This window comes from Puma concolor, chromosome B1 (genome assembly GCF_028749965.1).
Source record: "Puma concolor isolate L17-30 chromosome B1, mPumCon1.1.hap2, whole genome shotgun sequence".
Lineage (NCBI taxonomy): Eukaryota > Metazoa > Chordata > Mammalia > Carnivora > Felidae > Puma > Puma concolor.
Window position 1 is genome coordinate 51,069,429 of NC_141670.1, and position 21,192 is coordinate 51,090,620.

General features: G+C 36.5%; 1 protein-coding gene across 1 annotated transcript in view; it reads right to left on the minus strand.

Moving 5' to 3' along the window:
• The window catches only part of KIF13B (kinesin family member 13B), a 201,810-nt gene that overhangs the window by 110,416 nt on the left and 70,202 nt on the right, over positions 1 to 21,192 (minus strand). The window contains exons 4-10 of the mRNA XM_086703788.1: positions 18,984 to 19,044; positions 17,449 to 17,541; positions 15,495 to 15,675; positions 11,932 to 12,019; positions 8,823 to 8,957; positions 6,283 to 6,395; positions 4,942 to 5,053 (exon numbers count right to left, since the gene is read on the minus strand). Coding sequence (XP_086559914.1) covers positions 4,942 to 5,053; positions 6,283 to 6,395; positions 8,823 to 8,957; positions 11,932 to 12,019; positions 15,495 to 15,675; positions 17,449 to 17,541; positions 18,984 to 19,044 — 783 coding nt within the window. The remainder of the gene's footprint in view (positions 1 to 4,941; positions 5,054 to 6,282; positions 6,396 to 8,822; positions 8,958 to 11,931; positions 12,020 to 15,494; positions 15,676 to 17,448; positions 17,542 to 18,983; positions 19,045 to 21,192) is intronic.

A 21,192-nucleotide genomic window follows, 5' to 3' on the forward strand; every position in this document is an offset into this window, starting at 1 on the left:
GGCCTAGAAAGTCACAAGTCATTAAAGAATTTGGACTTTATCATAAGGGCCTCTAACAGAATTATTGAAGAGACTGAAGTTTAAGAAGAGTATTAATTTTAAGACAGTACAACCTTACTATAAAGAAGGAATGGATTAATAAAAAAACTCAAGGGAGATGTTTCAATCATCCAGGCAAGGGATGAAAGTTGCCTTCATTAGGTAAGTGGCAGTAAGAACGAAGAAGGTGGATGAAGTCAAAAGATACGTATTATTTGAGTGTTTATTACCAGAAATTATTTGATGTTAAGAGGCTCACATTTAGAAGGTTACACAGAGAAGCAAAAAAATCTCTTGATAAGAAATGGTTCTCCACTGACCACTTACCAAATGAGTAACCACTCAACCCACCCGGAGAGAAGAGTGACAGAAGAGCACTCATATGTATGCCCCACCAAATCACCTAGGGTACTCATTTTCTCTGACTCTCAGATGTGGTAAATATCAAGAGCATAACACAATTATAATGCAAATACAATGCAAAAACACTTTTAAAAGAAACTGCAAATCTGATAAAGGCTGAGCAATTTTATGAGTTCAATGATAGCTATGTTGGAGAATACTAGAATCATACGAAGTCGAACAAGGATCAGGGAGAGTTAGACTAATTTAGAATTAAAGAAGGACAGAGCAAAAAGGGCATAAAAGCTACTTCAAAGGAGACTGATTTATGTATCAATGGATTCTGAGAGGCCTTTGGGAAAACTGTTTAAATATCGGAATAAGTTTTGCAAAAATGCCCCACTTGTGATCTTGCTGCAAAAGTTACACATGACAAAGAAGGTCACATAGTTTTCAAGTAAAAAACATGACAAGAAAACTTCATTTTTTTAGCCTAAGAACTGACACATGGATGTTATAATTACAACCTAATTTTATTGAACAGAAGATAAAGTGAGTTTTCGAAAATATTTAGTTTTGCTCTTCAAGTATTTTCATGAGTTTCTATCAACATGTGGTAAAAGTAAAGTGTTTCTCCTTCTAACGAAAAGTAACCTTTGACAGGATGTACACTACATAGCCTAGGCAAGAGAAGATGGGCAGCGAAGTCAGCCCTAATCTTATTTCTGCGACCACTGTCCCACTGTAACATGGGAACATTACCATTTGCTTTCAGAGAAGTAAATGAGATCATGTGTATGAAGCACTTTGCAAAGTAATTGATTCTTCTGGCCTCCAACCTATGGAATGGATACTCAATAATTACACTGGCTATTTTAATTCTGTGAATTAATTTAATAAAAGATATTTCCTAGTGTTTGTTTAAATGGACTGAGGTAGTAACACTGAAACAGGACAATGAATATTATGTCTTTTAAATCAGGCACATCCAGGGAATAATCATGAATGATCAGGAAACGTTTCTGTGGGAAAGTCTGAGGAATAAATGAGTATCTTATCAAAATGTCTCCTGGAAATTAAACACATGAGATTTCAAGGTTAATTACTGATGACCAGCATGATTAATGTTTTGTAATACCCCTTAAATTCAAGACCTATCTACAAGTGTTTTTTAATTATCAAATTTTGTTTGTTTATTATTTTGTTTTAAATTTCTATTTTTTTTTTTTTTTTTTTTTTTTTTTTTTTTGCATTTTGGCCAATGGAAGTAATCTACCTGATTTTTTACACTGTGGCCAGTTTCACTTAATGAAGCATGCTCAAATGGTGTGCAGAGTTCTAGAAAGTAAAGATGAATACCACTAACCTTTTGAGAGAGTAGAAAATAGAAGAAAACCCAGCTTCCTTTATAAACATGTTATAGACTAAGTCAAAAGTTGTGTCACCTTGGAATAACAAATATTGTTAAAATGTCCATACTACCCAAAGCAGTCTACACATTTAATGCAGTCCCTATCAAAATACTAATAGCGTTTTTCACAGAACTATAACAAAAAATCCTAAAATTTGTATGGAACCACAAAAGACTCTGAATAGTCACAGCAATTTTGGAAAACAATTCCAAATTTCAAATTATATTACAAGGCTGGAGAAATCAAAATGTAATGGTACTGGCACAAAAACAGACATATAGATCAATGAGGCGGAACAGAAAACCCAAAAATAAACCCACAATTACATGGTCAATTTATCTTCGACAAAGCAGGAAAGAATATCCAATGGGAAAAAGAAAGTCTCTTCAACAAATGGCATCAGCTACATTTGAATGAATGTAACTGAGTGGTCCAGAATGAAACTGGACCACTTATCTTACACCACCCACAAAAATAAATTCAAAATAGATTAAAAACACCTTTAATTGAGGTGAAACCATAAAAAATCCTAGAAGAGGGGCACCTGGGTGGCTCAGTCGGTTAAGCGTCTGACTTCAGCTCAGGTCATGATATCATGGTTTGTGGGTTGAGCCCCAAATTGGGCTCTGTGCTGACAGCTTGGAGCCTGGAGCCTGCTTCAGATTCTATGTATCCCTCTGTCTCTCTGCCCCTCCCCCGCTCTCTCTCTCTCAAAAATAAATAAACGTTAAAAAAATTTAAAACAAAATCCTAGAAGAGAGCACAGAAATGTCTGTGACATTGGCTATAGCAACATCTGTCTAGATATATCTCTGGAGGCAAGGGAAATAAAAGCAAAAATAAACTATTAGGACTACTTCAAAATAAAAAGCTTCTGCACAGTGAAGGAAACAGTAAATGAAACTGAAAGGCAACCTACTGAATGAAAGAAGATTATTTGCAAATGACTTATGTGATAAAGAGTTAGTATCCAAAATATACAAAGAATTTACGCAAATCAACACCAAAAAAATAAATAATGAACAATCCAATTAGAAAATGGGCAGAAGACATGAACAGACATTTCTCCAAAGAAGACATCCAGATGGCCAACAGGCACATGAAAAGTGCTCAACATCACTCATCATTAGGGAAATGCAAATTAAAATTACTTCATACCTCTCAGAATGGCTAAAATAAAAAACACAAAAAAATAATAAGTGCTGGAGAGGATGTGGAAAAAAAGGAACCCTCCTGCACTGTTCGTGGAATGTAAAATGGTGCAGAAACTCTGGAAAAAGTATGGAGGTTCCTCAAAAAGTTAAAAATAGAAGTACCCTAAAATCTAGTAATCCCACTGTTGGGTATGTACCCAAACAATACAAAAACACTAATGTAAAAGGATACATGCACCCCAGTGTTTATAGCAGTACTTTTTACAATAGCCAAATTACAAAAGCAGCCCAAGTGTCCATCAACTGATGAATCGATAAAGAAGTGGTATATACACACAATGGAATATTATTCAGCCATGAAAAGGAATGAAATCTTGCCATTTGCAATGACATGGATAGAGCTACAGAGAATAATACTAAGCAAAAATAAGTCAGTCAGGGAAAGACAAATACTGCATGATATCACTCATATGTGGAATTTAAGAAACAAAACAAACAAGCAAAGGGAACAACAAAAGAGAGAGGGAGACAAACCAAGAAGCTGACTCATAACTATAAAGAACAAACTGATGGTTACAGGGGTGGGGAGGTGAACTATGGTATGGGGATTAGGAGGTGCACTTGTCGTGAAGAGCACTGGGTGATGTATGGAATTGTTGAATCACTATATTGTACACCTGAAACTAATGTAACATTGTATGTTAACTACACTGGAATTAAAATAAAAAATAAAATAAAATTTTAAAACAGCCAAAAAAAGGAGTTGTGTCCTATACTAAGTGTTATATTCTCAACCCCTAGCACAGTGAGCAACAGGTGTTCAATAAAGTCTTGATCAGTGACAGAATAACCTATCACAAAACTAAACAGAGCTCATAAAATTATTTCTTTATTTTAAAAAAATAGAAAAAGTATTAGGTAAAATATTTTGTTCTAGATTGGTAACTCTATACAGAGTTAAACTGTCACTGGATTTTCAATCCTCTAGCTCCCAGTCCCATAGCCAATTCACCACGACACCTCCAAGAGGACTACAGGGAGGGGCGCCTGCCTAGGTGGCTCAGTCGGTTAAGCGTCTCACTCTTGATTTTGGCTCAAATCATGATCTCATGGTTCCTGAGATTGAGCTCCGTGTCGGGCTCTGCACTGGCAGCATAAAGCCTACTTGGGATTCTCTCTCTCCATCTCTATGTGCCCCTCCCCTGCTTATTCTCTCTCTCTCTCTCAAAATAAATAAACTTAAAAAAAAAAAAAAAGAGACTACAGGGAAACTTGAAGACGAGAAGAGACCTGGAAATAGCCTCTCTCTTCACCAAACACCTATTACATGTCCTTACTATCTCTCTTATGGAATCACTGACTCTTTTATAATATTTTGTGTACACATCTTATCTCCCTTACTAGATCCTGAGCTATTACAGAGGGAGGAGGGTCTTACATTTCTTTGCATTCTCCTCATAGCACTCCATAGTCTTTTTTCTTTCTCATTTCCATCTATCTTACATATACTAAGTCAATTAACAAATTAATGACTGTGTGCTCTACTCTGTATCCTTAAACAACACCTAAGCTGAAAGTAAATTAAAATGATCATGAGTAGCCTTGATGTTAAACAGAAAAACAAGGTCCAAAATGTCAGTCAAACAAAAGGAGTCTGTGAGAAAGACAGAGTAGTCCAGCTGAGTCCATAAGACAGTGGAAATCCTTTCCTATGACTCACTAGGCTATCAGATTAGCAGGAGGTCCTTCTGCTACACCCCAAAATCTCAGAGGCAACTGTGTGATTCAGTGTGCCCTAAATCCCATTGCTTCCAGATTCTGATGAATCAGGTGCTTAATCTACTGAAACTATGATTATCATGTAAGATTTTAAACTTGAACATTATTAGAAGAAATGGTAATTGGGAGGAATTAACAATCTACTCTTCTCTTCCTTTCTACCAACCACTAAGAGTACGCCAGAAAGGATGGGGGTGGGGGAGTGGGGAGCTTACTTTGAGCAGCCAAGTGAGAACTGAGTCACGATATGGAACAAATTTATTCTTGTTTTTGCCAGCACTCTGATCTGCTAGGGCTGAGATAACGAGACCGAGGGTCGTGAGGGACCTGCATGGTGCAACAAACCGGAATAACCATAAAAAACTGAGTATATTAAGTATCATATTTTAGCACAAAACTGAACATCAAGATGCCTTGTACCTGCATTAGAACAGCACTGCCATCAGCATTTTGTTGCTCAGTTTAAAAACCCATGAACTCTAAAAGCTAATATCCTTCTAATACTACTGCAAGCAATTAAATTGCTTAGCTCTATTATTTTTTTTCATTTTTGTAAATAGCAACATGAGCTGTAAACCTTTGGGTTAAGATAAGATACAAACACCACATATCTTTAAGAAAGGAAGCCACAAACACAATACAATTAATTAAAACTTAGTATAAGGCAAAAACATTTATATATGTGTGTCAGTGTATCTATCTATGTCATATATATCTATAAATATATCACACACAATATCATTCATATATATCACCATTCAATAATACAATAACAAAATAGCATCTGGATGATGGTCTTTTATGATCTCCAGTTAGTGACTCTCACTGTGTTTCCTTCTGGATTCCTGCCCACAGGAGCTAATAATTTAGCTTGAGGTAGAAAATATAACCATTTAAAGGAATTGGTACACAAAATATTACTTTATAAAACCCCGGCTTCTTGGTATAAATAAGCACCACAACAGTCATAAAAGGAAAAGCTCAACGTGGCTAGTACACAGGTTGATGTTTGCTCAGACCGTGACACCCAGGCTGAGATGTCTCAACAGCTTTTCCATAGCTTAGACCAGTGGTTCTCCCGTGGAGGGCTACTGTGCCCCAAACAGGGAGCAGCTGGCAATGTCCACAGATATGTTTGGGTTGTTACAACTGGGGGTGGGAGAAGAGAGGTGGCAGGTACTACTGCCATCTAGTGAGTAAGGCCAGGGATGCTGCTAAACATCCTACAACACAAAAGAACAGTCCCTGGGACAAAGAATCACCCCAAATCTCAGTAGGGCTGCTCTTGAGAAACCTCTGACTTGACTGTGCTCTTCAGCCCCATTAGACATCTCAACAAAACATAAAATATGCTTGGGCCCATAAATATCTATGTCTACATAAATATAGATATATATTTGAAAAAAGTATATATATATATATATGAAAAAATTCTCAATTATTTATTCAATATAGCCTCAATAATTCCAGAACCTTATTCTTTTAATAACCACAGAAGTTCCCCATTTGGCTCTTAAGTCAGTAAAGTAATAAAAGTAAGCTTCTGGAAAACTTACTTGTTGATGTTGCTCCCCTCCTTCAACCTGTCCCCTGCGGCTCCAGTTTTCGTTGCCCGCTCGCTGCCAGCTAAGTCAACCAAGCTCAGTTTGCCCACTTTCTCTCCAGATGTCTACAAAGTAAATCAACAAACACTTATAAACAGTTAAAGAATACAGAAAATGCTACATCTCTACCGAATGATTTTATTATCTAAATCCTTTATTAAAACATTTACTGTTATTTCAAAATTATCTTGTGCTCACATAAAACAGTGTAAGAGAACTGTCCAGTCTAGTAGTAGATAGATACACACAAAATATTCACGGCTTTACTAATTCAGACAAGAGTGAAAGCTGCCTCAGAAAAACAGTGCCCCCAAAATGGGATATTTGAAGGGAGCCCAATAAAATTTTCATATAATGGCACTTGTAAAATATAAATTTTAATGATATAAAGTTGTTTAAAATTTCACAAATATTTACCAATAACCCTGAAGGAAAATATTTGCAATTCTTACCGATGTAAAAAAAAAAAAATTAAAATTTTATATAATGGGGTCTCTCAAAAACCCAACACTTGCTTAAGTTTTTCATATTATTTATATATAATAATTCCCTTACTTCATAGTTTCAAGTATAAACTTACATATTTTTCTAGTTATTATATACATACACATATATTGTTCTGTAATGTAATCACACACATAACACATATTTTATACTTCAGCAGAAATACAAGAAATGTGGGAAAGCAATGCCCAAATCTACAGACTGGATCTTTTTTTTTTTTTAATGTTTATTTATTTTTGAGAGGGAGAGAGTCAGAGCAAGAGAAGGGCAGAGAGAGAGGGAGACACAGAATTGGAAGCAGGCTCCAGGCTCTGAGCTGTCAGCACAGAGCCTGATGTGGGGCTCAAACTCACAAACCGTGAGATCATGACCTGAGCCGAAGTCAGATGCTTAACTGACTGAGCCACCCAGGCACCCCCCAGACTGAATTATTTTTTAAAACTTTTCTTTAATATACACATTTATATTTATTTCCATAAATAAACTATGTTGCTAACAAAAGGATATTCGGCTTCCCAAATCAAAAGTACTTTTGGTTTAAAAAAAAAGTCATCAGTATGTTTTTTGTTTTATGCTGAAAAGGAAACAGAAAACAAAGAACTCTTTGTTGTTACACTAATCTTGCTGTTATGGCAAAAAAAAGAAAAATATGCTTTCAGCAAATGAAAATCTTACCAAAATCTAGCATTTTGCCAGCATGATTATTTTAGCTTCTGGCATTTGAAACTGATTTGCTGGGGTGGGGGGTAAGGCATCATAATAAAATATGCAAATATTCACATAAAAAGTAAGTAGTAAACCAAGAAAGGTTTCAGTATGGTGGAAGCATATACATCTCTGGCTCTGTTTACTCTTCATAAGCTTCAAAACCAAGTATTCAAAACATTACAAATCGGATACTTTTATAGTACAATTTTCCCAGTATAGTTTATTCCTTCTAATACTTAGCTGTTTAGCAGAAGAGAACATTTCAAAAGAATCTCTACTAAATTAGCTAGAGTTAACATTAGCTTCTGCAGTCAGCCATCAAAGTTTAAAGCTCAAAAAATTCTGTGGCAGAGACACAGAACCATCAGCATGTTTAACTTCTGTTCCACGTTCCTTTAGTTGGACAGGATGGGGCTAAAAACTACATTTTTCAGATTCCCTTACAGCCAGGGTTCATGATGTGACTTAGGTTCTGTCAAGCAGATACATGTGCTTCAGATTTGGAAAGGAGAAGTAAAGTAGAGGTCATCCCCCGGACTGTTTTGGCTGTTTTCTGCTGGCAAGCAGGATCACGGAAATATGAGGGTTTCTACAAGTGTCTCAGCTTACATTCTCCAGCTTCCAGGTCACTAAGAGGCAGCTTCATTAACTCCTATGGCCTAGATCACAGCTACTGAGCATGCCTGGATCTCACAGCCCTGGTGGTAGCCTCAGAGGTAGTCTCATCCTTGATGGGTGAGATCTGTGTGATTATTCCTAGAGATTTACTCTAGAGCCCACTCCCCCTCAGGTGTTCTAACAATGCTGTAATCACCCAATTCCCTCTGTTAAATCCCTTTCTGTTAATCTACAGTGGCTTCTGTTTCTTGCTGACTCCTAATTCATACCCATGTCTAGCTAGGATTCTAAGTTATATGACACTTGAAGGAATAGAGTAAGATAAATCGTGATCCACTTTTAAAATATTAAACAAACAGGGGTGCCTGGGTGGCTCAGTCGGTTGAGCGTCCGACTTCGGCTCAGGTCATGATCTCGCGGTCCGTGAGTTTGAGCCCCGCGTCGGGCTCTGTGCTGACAGCTCAGAGCCTGGAGCCCGTTTCAGATTCTGTGTCTCCCTCTCTCTGACCCTCCCCCGTTCATGCTCTGTCTCTCTCTGTCTCAAAAATAAATAAACGTTAAAAAAAAAATTTTAAAAAAAAAAAAATAAAAATAAAAAAAAAAAAATAAAATATTAAACAAACAAACAAACAAACAAAAAGGTCAGGCATCTGAATACCTACCCCAGACTTCACATCATATAAAGTATGGGTAAGGGTGATTTTGAAGACAGCATGGGATCGACTGCTCTCCTCATTCATGTTCGTGGCAGCAACTGTACGAGACTTGTTACCCTCAGACATCAAAGACTCAATATCCTAAGTGGAAACAAGTCATAGATACACATTGCATTGTCACATAAAACTCTGTTATCCTATGAAATGCATTACAAGTATCACTACTCAGACAACCACATTTGGAGTTTACACATCTACACTTCGTTTTTCAGTGAACATTAAGCCCAACAGAGTAAAATAGCCAATGCTGTCTCTGAAAACTAAAAAAAAAAAACCACATTTATTTTCTGTAGATGCCAAATAAAGTAGCAGCTTTGAGAATTAGGAAAGTTTAGAAGCCACGGTGGAGACCCACAAGATGGACAAACATACGATGCCACCCCTCATCTAATCTAGAAATTTCAAAACATTTAGTTTCTTTAATGACAGAAGCAACAGAAGACAACTGTTAAATTAGATCATATGAATAAGCAACAAACAAAATGATTCTAAACCCTTCACACAGGCATAGCAGTGCTGCGTCACCCATGTTAGTGTGTATTATACCAGACCTGTTTCTGAAAACTGAGACATCAAGAAATGAATGTCTGCACAGATTTACTACTTCGTTGCCATTACTGCTAAAAGGAGACAGCAAGATGCACTTGAAAGATCATGGGATGGGATCTTCATTTTTTTAAATGTTACAAGCTCTAAAAATAGTTACTTAACCAAACTGAATTCTAGTTTCATAAATAACAGTACAGAGCTATAATATTATCTACCTTACAAGAATTTTAATGAGGAACAAGAAAGATGGTATGTATGAAAGAGTTGACTAGTTGTCTCCTCTTACCCCATCTCCTTTTCTTTCTAGTAAAGGAACCCAAATTTTAGCTAAGCACCTTGCCGTGGAACTAAGAGTCTATATTTCCCAGATGCCCTTGCAGCTCAGTCTGGCCATAGGACTAAGTTTTAGTGAATAAGATGTAAAGTCATCTGGGAATTCTCCTTAAAGGGAGTAGGCATGCTGTCACATCTTGGTTCTAAGAGCTAAGATTTTGAACTATGAGAATAAGGGTATTACTACAGAGCTGGCTCTATGTGGAAAGCTGGAAGGAATCTAGGTCCCTAACAGCATCTTGGAGCCACTATATCAGCCCTCTCACCATTCATTCTTTCATTTATTCATTTAAATATATATTGAAGTCACCTATTAGATGCTAGTGCATTTTGAATACTGAAAATAATGAACAAAATAGATAACAATTCACATTCTAAAGAACTTAAATCCTATTATATTTTCCTGTTACTTGCAGCCAACACAATCCTAACTGACACATATATATAAAAAACTTTGAAAATCATAATTTTCTATTTTGCCATAGCGATGAAAAAGAATAATGTTTAAGGAAAAATTCTATATGACAAATAAAAAGCCTCAAAGTAGAAACATTAACTATAAAGAGAAGTTTAAGTAAGCACCAAAATGGAAAATTCAACACAAAAAGAAAAATTCAAAATTTTTTAGATCTATTAAATCTGACCATCCTGAGACTGAATGTAAAAGCTTCACCCTATTTAACCTACACTTATTCATTGGCCTCTAATTTGTTGTCTCATGCATAAACTCTGTATTGAGTCCTTTTTTTTTCTACAGAGAGAGAGCACGTGCACACAAGCGGGGGAAGGCCAGAAAGAGAAGGGGACAGAGGATCTTAAGTGGGCTCTCCACTAACAGGCTGATAGTAGCGAGCCTGATGTGAGGCTCAAACTCATGAACCATGAGATCATGACCTGAGCCAAAGTCAGAAGTTCAACTGACTGAGCCACCCAGGTGCCCTGAGCCTTTCAATTTTTTAAACAAGCAAAATGTCTCTTGTCACTTTCCAATCTCCTCTGAGCATTCAAAAACATCTTGATCTCTCTCCAGTGTTGTATAAATAAGTCCTCAAATAATCATTATTAAAATAACAATACTTACTAACATTAATACCCTAGGTTTCTCAAAGACTTTTCACATGCATTATCTCATTTGATCTCCTCCAGGAAGTCTTCCTAGACTCCACCCTCCCCAAACACCTACATATTCATTTAAGTTAGGTATCCCCCTCCTCCAAACTACTAATCCTAGACAAGAATTTCTCATTGCTCTTAGTCATTTTCTTTCAGAATACCTTTATAATAACATCTACAAGTATCTTGAGGGGATGGAACATCTCATTCATTTTTTATATCCTCAGCACCTAGTACAATGTCTGGCACATGATAGATGTTCAACAGATGTTAACCAAATGAAGTAACTAACACCTACTAAATGAAGTATCATTGACCAAATGACAGAACTGATTAAAGAACAAAAAAAACCAAATGGGCCTACCACATAATATACTCAAGACAATACAACTAATTTCCGTTTTATAACTTGGGACAAAGAGGCTTTTAGTGAGGTAGATGAATCCAAAGTCATACAAGAGTCACACAATAGGATTAAGTATCACCAGATCAATATTGTGACTCTTAATCCGAGGTACATGACATCACAGCATCTCACTCCACCCCCATTTCCCCAACACGCAAAGCCTGATGGATCCACACAAAGCAGAAGTGTGAAGTTGGAAAATGAAGAGAATAAAAGACCAATGCGTGATCCTCTCAAATTAGAAACAGACTTTGAATTCCAACTACCCAATTCATATATTTTATTTCATTAAATCAATGAAATCATAAGCAACTTCATTATTTTATGTACTGCTAGGGAAGAAAAATGCTGCCATTTATAATTTTAAGATGTAACCATAAGGAATATCACAATTTTAGAGTTCATAAAATATGAAAAAATATGTATCTCACAACAGATGACCAGGTATGCTTGGCAAATGTGTATAACCTTCTCTCAAAATTAAACTGTCCTAATAGCCATACATAGCTTTTCAAGACAGATTTTTGTAAAAAGTAGCTTTTAAGTAATACTACTGTAATTTTTTTTAATTTCAAGAAAAATCATCATCACAATTTAAACAAGAAGTAATTTGCTACAGTGACTGTAAGCAGTTTACATAAAGGATGTTATTACCTTGTAGCTTGTGACAGCCAGTTTAGAAAGTCCATCGACATAGGGTCCCAACACACTGTGCTCTCTGACTTTTAACGTTTGACGACTTCTGCTCATTAAAAAGAAAGAATTTTAAAACAATAACGTGTTTTTAAAAGGACTCAATTGTCCTCCATAAAAATATACACTGAATTCAATAAAGATCCCAAGTAAAAAGAACCAACTAACTTGATTCAAGAAGAATCTAAACCAAAATTTAAAATCTTGACTGGTAAGAAAAACTTCATAATGTGGTAAAATATCACATCACTCAAAAGGGTACACTGTGGGATGTCTATTTCCTACCACAAAGAATGCAGAGTCAAATAAATACAAACAATCTACTTGTCATTTCACAGAAAGTGGTACAAAGAACAGAACTCAATAAATGTTAACTGTGCAAGAAAGCTCAGACCAATCTCAGTCATGAATAAAAACAAACAAGCCAATACACTGAATTTAATCATGATTTAAAAATGTAACATTAGGCTGATCCCAGGGCTGCTAGGTTGTTTTAACACTGATTCATGCCCATTATCACACTAGACTGATAGACTAAATGGGGAACAAAACACAATCATTTCAATAAATGTAGTGAAAAGGATTCAGTATAATTAAATACTTATTCATGATTAAAAAATAAATAAATACCACTTAAAACAAAGAACTAATAAACCCCATAAGGGGAATCTGCCAAAACCTAGAACATACAGCATACTTAATACATCAACCAAAAAACATTAAGAATATTTGTTGATGATTGTATAGTACATGAATTCTCTCTCAAAAAAGCTCCTTAAAAAATATAAACAATACAATGGGGCACCTGAGTGGCTCAGTAGGTTAAGCATCTGACTTTGGCTCAGGTCATGATCTCACAGTTCATGGGTTCCAGCTCTTCATCAGGCTCTGTGCTCACAGCACACAGCCTGGAGCCTGCTTCGAATTCTGTGTCCCCACCCCCCTCTGCCCCTCCCCCACCTCTCAAAAATAAACATTAAAAAATTTTTTAAATATAAACATTACAATGAAAAAAAGAATATTTGTTGCTGGTGAGATTACAAATGATTCTTATTTTATGTACTGATTTTCTAATGATTTGGAATCCTCTAGCACCCTAGGATCAACCACCAAAAATTTCACTTACCACTATAGAACTGTACATGAAGTAAATATAGAACAAATATTTGACTTAATTCTGATCTCAAGATATACTATAACTTTTTCCTTTAATTTTTCTTTTCTTTTAAAGATAATGTGTACTGTATTACCTCCTGAGTATAAAACAACATAATTACATCATTACACACAGTAGATACTGAATTCATAAAATCAGTACTTGATTTAAAAAACTAAGTTCTCTCAGACAGTCTTTCACTGAAAAGGGATCACCTTTAGAGATTTTAATTCTATTCACTTCAACTCTTCAGAAACATTACAAAAATCCTCAAGAAACTTTCATGGAGGAGACAACAGCAGCTAACTGAGCACTATGTAACTGTTCTAAGACCTCAGGCGTATCATCCCAGCCAATCTTCACAACAGCCCTCTGCAATATTATGTAATATTATCATCCCCTCTGTACAAATGAGGCCTAGACAGCATATGAAATTTGCTTAATAGGTAACAATTAGAGGGACCCAGATGCAGAGCTATGTGAACCCCAAGCCCATGCTGTTAAATACTAACTATATACAAGACAAACATAAGAAATTATTAAAGACTCCAGGCAAACTGTGGATAAAAGTTGGAACTATTGCACACAAGCAATGTGGAATACAAAGTCAGCTAAGAATTCCTGGCAAGAAGAACTTTGGGATCTCAAAGAAAGTGATGCTCTTCACTGAGGTGAAGATGCAGAAAAAGTACAAGGACACAGTATTCAGCAAGATGTGGGTACTTAAGCTAGAACCTTCCTACCTCTGGCCTCCTTTGGTTCCCTGTTTAGATTTTCATGCTCAGTGCCCTCCAGCCATGCTCAGGGTCCTCCAGCCACCCTGGACAGTGGGGTCACTCTCCAAGCAAGTGATGTCTTATACCTCCATCCTTTTAGCATAGGCTGTCCCCTATGCCTGAATGGTTCTCACCTAACTTCTCAGTGGACAAACTGCTACTCAGCACAAAAATCATCCAATACTCTTCATGGACTCTTCCCTTCTCCTCATTCCCTCTTTCCCCATACCTATTTTATATAAGCCTCCTTCATAATTTAAAAGCATCACTGCACTGTATTATAATTACTTGTTTCCAAAACTCTCATTCTGTCCACACTGTGAGATCTTCCTTTACAACTTGCCTAGTGCTCGGCATGTAATAATGATCATTCAATAAATGTTAAGGTTTTTTTTTTTTTTTAATGTTTATTTATTTTTGAGAGAGAGAGAGAGAGAGAATGACTGGGGGAGGGGCAGAGAAAGAGGGAGACACAGAATCCAAAGCAGGCTCTAGGCTCTGAGCTGTCAGCACAGAGCCCGACACGGGGCTCGAACTCATGAACTGTGAGATCACGACCTGAGCCGATGTCACACACTTAACCAACTGAGCCACTCAGGCGCCCCTAAATGTTAAGTTTTACAGAGAAACACTAAGTGCCAATTGAATGTCATTGTGAAAGGACTGAAGATCATTACCTTTGACAAAGAAAGCAGATACCAGTGAGGGATTGACACGTTTTCTTACGATTGAGCATCACTATGATTCACTGCTTCTAAGACCACCTTTTTTTGATCATCTTCTTCATCCAAGCATAATTATGCATCCCCTTGTAACTCCACATTCTAAGCCTCAGTTCATGTGGCTCTTTGACCTTATAAACACTGTTCTCACATCTATAAACCACATGCTGTGGTTATTATCTGTTTCTTTTTCACCATTGTTGCACTTCCTTAAAATCTGACTCAGAAAACTGTGCAATGGACAGATTTCCTCAGATACTTATCTTCCTCATTAGGTTCAGTTATGACTGCAGAGTGAGAACAGCATTTTCTAAGGCTTTCTAATACTTTCAAACCACTTCTCTTTCAAAGTCTATGCCATAAAATGGGACATTCTTTTTCTCTGGGGATCTTTAAAATTAACTATCCTAAAGTCCAGGTTTCAAATCTCTGATTATGCCCTTCTCAGCAAGCAAAGAAAAAATGGCTAATGACCTGAAATTTCTTGGCCTTTTATAAAAGAAAGAAAAGAAAGAAAGAAACTCCACTTGATTAAAGATACCAGTCCCTCATGATACTAAGCAACTTAATTTTCATTGCGTATTTTTTGTTTGTGGCTTTGGATGTATGTGAAAAAAGGCAGTATGAGGCAAATACATGTGGCTCAACAATACTTCCCTCCCCAACTCAGCCCTAAACTCAAAAGCCAGAATTGACTGCAGGAAGCTGCTCAATGTGACTGAAAACACAGTCACAAGGACAATAACTAGATAAACAGATAAAAGCACAAAGAACTCTACCAGAGTTCAATATAAAAAAATTCACTTAAGTCAATTTAGAAGTCTGTTTTAGTCCTTAATGCTATAACATTAAAGTTTCAAAGTCCTTTACCCTTTGGGATCAAGAAGGTCTCTAACTTTTTCATTATAAATTTCCATATAGGACACTTCTACTTTAAAACTCTGCTCTTCATTTTCCTCTTTCTGAGTTCGTTCAAAGAGTCCACTGCAAAGTCTTGGAATTAATCCAGGTTGGTCGGCTGTGCCCATCATGGTATAAGATTTTCCAGATCCTATAAAGTGGAAATCATAGTTATTACTGTCTCTGAGAAGTTTAAATACATAACTCCCATTCCATTGCTCATAATAAATTATAGCACTTAGTAAAATGCCCAAAATAAAATAAGAAATATACCAAGTATAATGATAAGACTAACCAAATATGGAAGCTTTCCTATTACACATGTAAAATCTAAAGTAAACACTTGGGGCGCCTGGGTGGCGCAGTCGGTTAAGCGTCCGACTTCAGCCAGGTCACGATCTCGCGGTCCGTGAGTTCGAGCTCCGCGTCAGGCTCTGGGCTGATGGCTCAGAGCCTGGAGCCTGTTTCCGATTCTGTGTCTCCCTCTCTTTCTGCCCCTCCCCCGTTCATGCTCTGTCTCTCTCTGTCCCAAAAATAAATAAAATGTTAAAAAAAAAATTTTTTTTTAAAATAAAGTAAACACTTTTGGGGAGCCTGGGTGGCTCAGCTGGTTGAGCATCCAACTTTTGATTTTGGTTCAGGTAGTGATCTCACAGCTCGTGGGACTGAGCCCTGCCTCAGGCTTCAAGCTGACAGCATGGAGCCTGCTTAGGATTCTCTCTCTCCCTCTCTCTCTCTGCCCCCACTGCCCTGCACACGCACGCTTTCTCTCTTTCAAAATAAATAAAATAAGCACCTTTTAGGAAGAAAATAAAAACATAATTTAAACATCTTCATACTTTAAAAAAAATTACCTAAAACAACTGAAAAACTAACTAGTTTTCTAAAATTAACTGGGAAGATCCATATGATGAATACTACTGTGACTGTTCCCAACCACTAATCATAGCACAAAAAATACACATTATCCCTATAGGCCCCAGAGCAAATTAACTTACTACCCTTTGGCAACAGTGTAAAAACCAGAGTAATCTTCTTTCTCTACTATAAAATTATTTTCTCCATGTTACCAAAAATACATATTCATTAAAGAAAATTTAGAAAACACAGGAAAATAGAAAGGAAAACATTAAATCATGCATAGTCCTAACTTAAGTATAACTCTTATTCCTTCTTTAGTAGCAATGCTTTTATAAACATATTTTTAATTCTACAAATTGCTGCCTTTATCACTTGACATTTATCATTGTCATAATATCTCAAACCAATACACCACTTCTTAAGTACCAGGCTTTTTCTGTAAGTTTTTGATGTTAACTAATTGTGACAACCCTATAAGGAAGGCTTACACTTACCAACATTTTACAGCTAAGAAAACTGAGGTGTAAGTTTCATAGGAGCTGGGCTGGAGCTGGGCTACCCTGGCTCAGCATCTGTGCTCTTTTAACCACATCATATACTGGCTCTTAAAAATATCACAACCATTCTAATTTTTTTAATGTTTATTTATTTATTTTGAGAGAGAGAGAAAGTGGGGGAGGGGCAGAGAGAGAGGGAGAGAAAGAATCCCAAGCCAGTTCCATGCTGTTAGTGCAGAGCCCAACATGGAGCTTGATCTCACATAAGATCATGACCTGAGCCAAAATCAAGAGTCGGGCGCTCAAATGACTGAGCCACTCAGGCGCTCCCAGAACCATTCTTCCACAAAAACTAGTTTTCAATTGGACAACCTATGCAACATACCCTTATAAGAGTGACTCCTTCACTTTATATAGATTTTCTTTCCTGTTAACCACAGAAGTACAGAATTCAAAATGTTCCTTATCAATTGTAACTGATAAGATGCTAACAATATGTATTCTCTTTGTTACTTTCTCTGTTACGGTCTTTAAAGCTTAAAAAAGTATATATTATTTAACATTACCAGTCTGTCCATAGGCAAAGATACATGCATTGTAACCATCAAATGCATTCTGAAGGATATTCTCCCCAAGGCACTTGAAAACATCATCTTGACCTGAAAGAGAGAAAAAGAATAAGAAAGGATATTTTAACTACATATGAACAACTTTTTAAAAACTAAAAACAACCCCCTCAAAAATGTACTTTTCAAGTTGTAGATCTCCAAACAAGATTTTAGGACTTGATGAAGGTGTCCAAAGGCTTATGTCTTTCAAGTATTTCTAGTTAGCCCAGGATAGGAAATGAGTAAAAAGTTCCTGGATAATATGAACTTGAATTAATAAACACTGGCCAAAAATCCTCTGCAATGCAAAAAGCTAATGAACTGCTAATTTTGTAAATGATGATTAAAAATATCCAAAGTTTATATTTGGAACCTCAGTAAACCTGAATTAAACAATTATATATATCAATCTCCTCTCCTTTTCTTCAATGATAATTTTTAATTATAGGGCCTACAATACATACCAGCTAGAAGAGAGAAGATCTTGAAAATTTCTTCTAGCTTTCAATCATGGACAAAAATAATAGGTTCAAATTCTCTTCCACAGGCTAAATTAAGTATGTCAATAATCAAACAAAATCATTCAGCCTCTCTTTGAGTCTTGAATATAATATGAAATATGAAAGACCTGGATGCTGTTATGTATCCAGTTTGTTATATACTTATATATATACTTACATAGAAAGTATGTTTGTTAGAGCGCTAAAAATAGCATTCCAATATGCCCCACTTCCTAGTTAATTTCCCAGATTAGCATATCATCCTCTTATTTCCAATACAGAAGCAATCTGTAAGTAATCTGTCAGGCCAGCTATACTAAACTAACCTTAAGCTTTTGAACCAGCTGTAATACTACTCTGTCTCATGACAAAAGCCAATACAATATGACAATATTTAAAAGATACTGCTTAGAAACAGGTGTCATAAAAGCAGTTGGGAATAAAAGAAATTAGAAGGCTGTCGCTGTAGTCCTAAACTTGTAGACAAGTTCTAAACTTAAGACAGTCATCGTGGAGTAGAGTAAGAAAATAACAGAATTCCAAGCAAATTTAGAGAATCCATTAAAGAGAGAATGAAACAATGAAACATAAGTGACTTACTAGTCACAGAGGCAGGTAGGAGCAGAGCCTGGTCTAAACTAAGGGTTTCCTTTTCTCCTTGGCTCATCTTTCCTTATATCAAGCTGCCTTGCTAGACTCATCACGGACATCGAAGAGAATCTAAATGGTTAGTGTACTCCAGGTCCCATGTAAGGCCTGGGAATGCGTGTGATAACTTCAACCATGTACCCTATTAATCTACCTTCATTGTCTTATACCAAGAACAGCACCTTGTTAATCTATTTCCTGATTAATATAAAAACAGCAAAGACGGGAGGAAGTTCTCTATATAGTTTTTAAAGTTATACAAAAAATAATGCTGTCATACTTTATGGAAAAAACATAAAAACACCTTTTCTATATTGTAAGTAGTTAATAGGATGCTGTACTTACCTGCATATTTTTCTCTGACTGATTCATCCATGGACCAGAAACAATGATCATATGCAAACACCTGTTGAAAAATAAAAACAGTATAGTATGTACTAAGAATAAACCCTTAATATACTTATAATGTTATAACAATGTTGTAACATTGATAACATTGTTCACAGTAGTGAAATAAAAATAACTTACCGTCTTCACAATGGAGGTTAGTTAAATTATTTATGGTACAGTTTTACAACAAATACTCTATAAATGATATAGACCTTTATTTCACTGGAAAACCCTTCACAATGTTAAGTGAAAAGGGGGAGGTTACAAAACAATATTTATGGTGGTTATTATATACACATATACATGTACACACACCTAGTTACACATATAAAATTTATTTCTGCATAAGATTAGTGATCTCTGTCTTCTTTATGCTTTTATACATTCTCTACAGTTTTAGTTTTCTCAGAGAAAATACAGGTATTTTAAAAGAATTAAGATGTAAAGATGATTACTACAGCATGTTGAAAATGTTACAAGACAGCAGAATCGAAAAATTATAACACACCCATGTACAATACTGCATAGCTTTTATCAGCAGAACACTGATAAGAAAATGTTCATGTATTAATGTAAAAGTTATAAAGTCTGGACCACAGTCCCATGTTTGTTCCAAAATCTATACAGATGAAAAGCTTAGTAAGAATACACACTGGAAAATGGTTAGTGGTTAATGCCACCTGGTGAGATATCACAGACCAGCTCTGTTTGGATCTTTTACATTTACTACTTTCCAAAATATGCTTGCTTGATTGCTTATTTATTTATTTATTTATTTAGCAATCTTTAACTTTTTTTCATTGGTTTTTCTTTTTTTTTTTATTTCATGTTTTATAATTAAGTCTCTAAGGATTTTAAGTGTAATTGTTTTTAAAATCATTTCAGCCTGTAGTTCAAACTCTCCAATTTTGGGAGTCGGCTGCCTCACTTCCTGATAACAGTTTTCCTCTTGGGCCTTTATATGTCAGTTTGCAAGTGCATCTGAATAGGGAGTTTGTGTTTTATGGTTTACGTGGTTGCTTGTTTTTTTCCTCTCCCTCTGGCCACCTTTACATGACTACTCACACAGCCACTCCCAGATACTGAAGCCCAGATTTTGGTCTTTCCAAAGTCCAATGTCTCCACGCCCTCTAATTTCCACAGACAGCTCAATGTTGGTGGCCAAAATCTTTTTCTTAAGACTTCATTCATGTTGGAGCCTCACTCAAATCAGTGTTCATATGATGAGTTCTCCAGTCCTCATCCACCCATACATCAGAGCCCCCTCTAATCTAATCTAATAAGAGGTGAACCTCTAATCACTTCTGAGAACCTGTGTCTGATCCCAAGGTCCAGTAAACACTGCGTTAGCCCCAGCTTGCTGCTAGTCCCTAAAGTTACATTATGTTGTTTTTGAAGCAATTTTTTTTTTTTTGAGAGAGAGCAGAAGGGGGGACGGGGAAGGGGAGAGGGGAAAGGGAGGGAGGGAGAGGGAGAGAGGGATGCGGGGGGGGGAGAGAGAGAGAGAGAGAGAGAGAGAGAGAGAGAGAGAGAGAGACTCTTAAGCAGTCTCCAAGATCAGTGCAGAGCCCAATGAGGGGCTCAGTCCCACGACCCTGGGATCATAACCTGAGCTGAAATGAAGAGTCAGATGTCAAACCAACTGAGCCACCCAGGCGCCCCACATTATGTTGTTTTTGAGTATGATGACATGATTTCAGTATTTTAAAATATTTCATCTGTCCCTCCAGGAGAGTGCATCTGTGTAAACTCACAAGACTACCTGGATCGAAGTTCCAAAAGTTAAAAAAAAATTTTTTAAAGAAAGGAAATTAGATTAAAATGGTAAATTAAGTAGGCATGCCTATATCCCCCTCCCACTTGAAATTAACTCAAAATGATGGAGCGAAAGAAGGGAAAGGGCCAAAAGGGGAAAGAAGAGGGGAAAGGAGAGCAAGTTTTTGAAAGCTAGACTGCTTGCTTCTATCTGGATAGAAATGGAGACTCTCTGAAAAATAGCTATAATGAGACTGATGGGGGACAGGGTAGGGCAGAATGGGGCCAAAACACTGCAGAAGAAGATGGTTGCAAAGGTAAGAGCAGTTCTGGGAGAGCACCAAGAGAACAAGTAAATGGGCATGAGAGCACCCTGGGGGCAGCCGCTAGGATGACTGGTTAAAAAGAC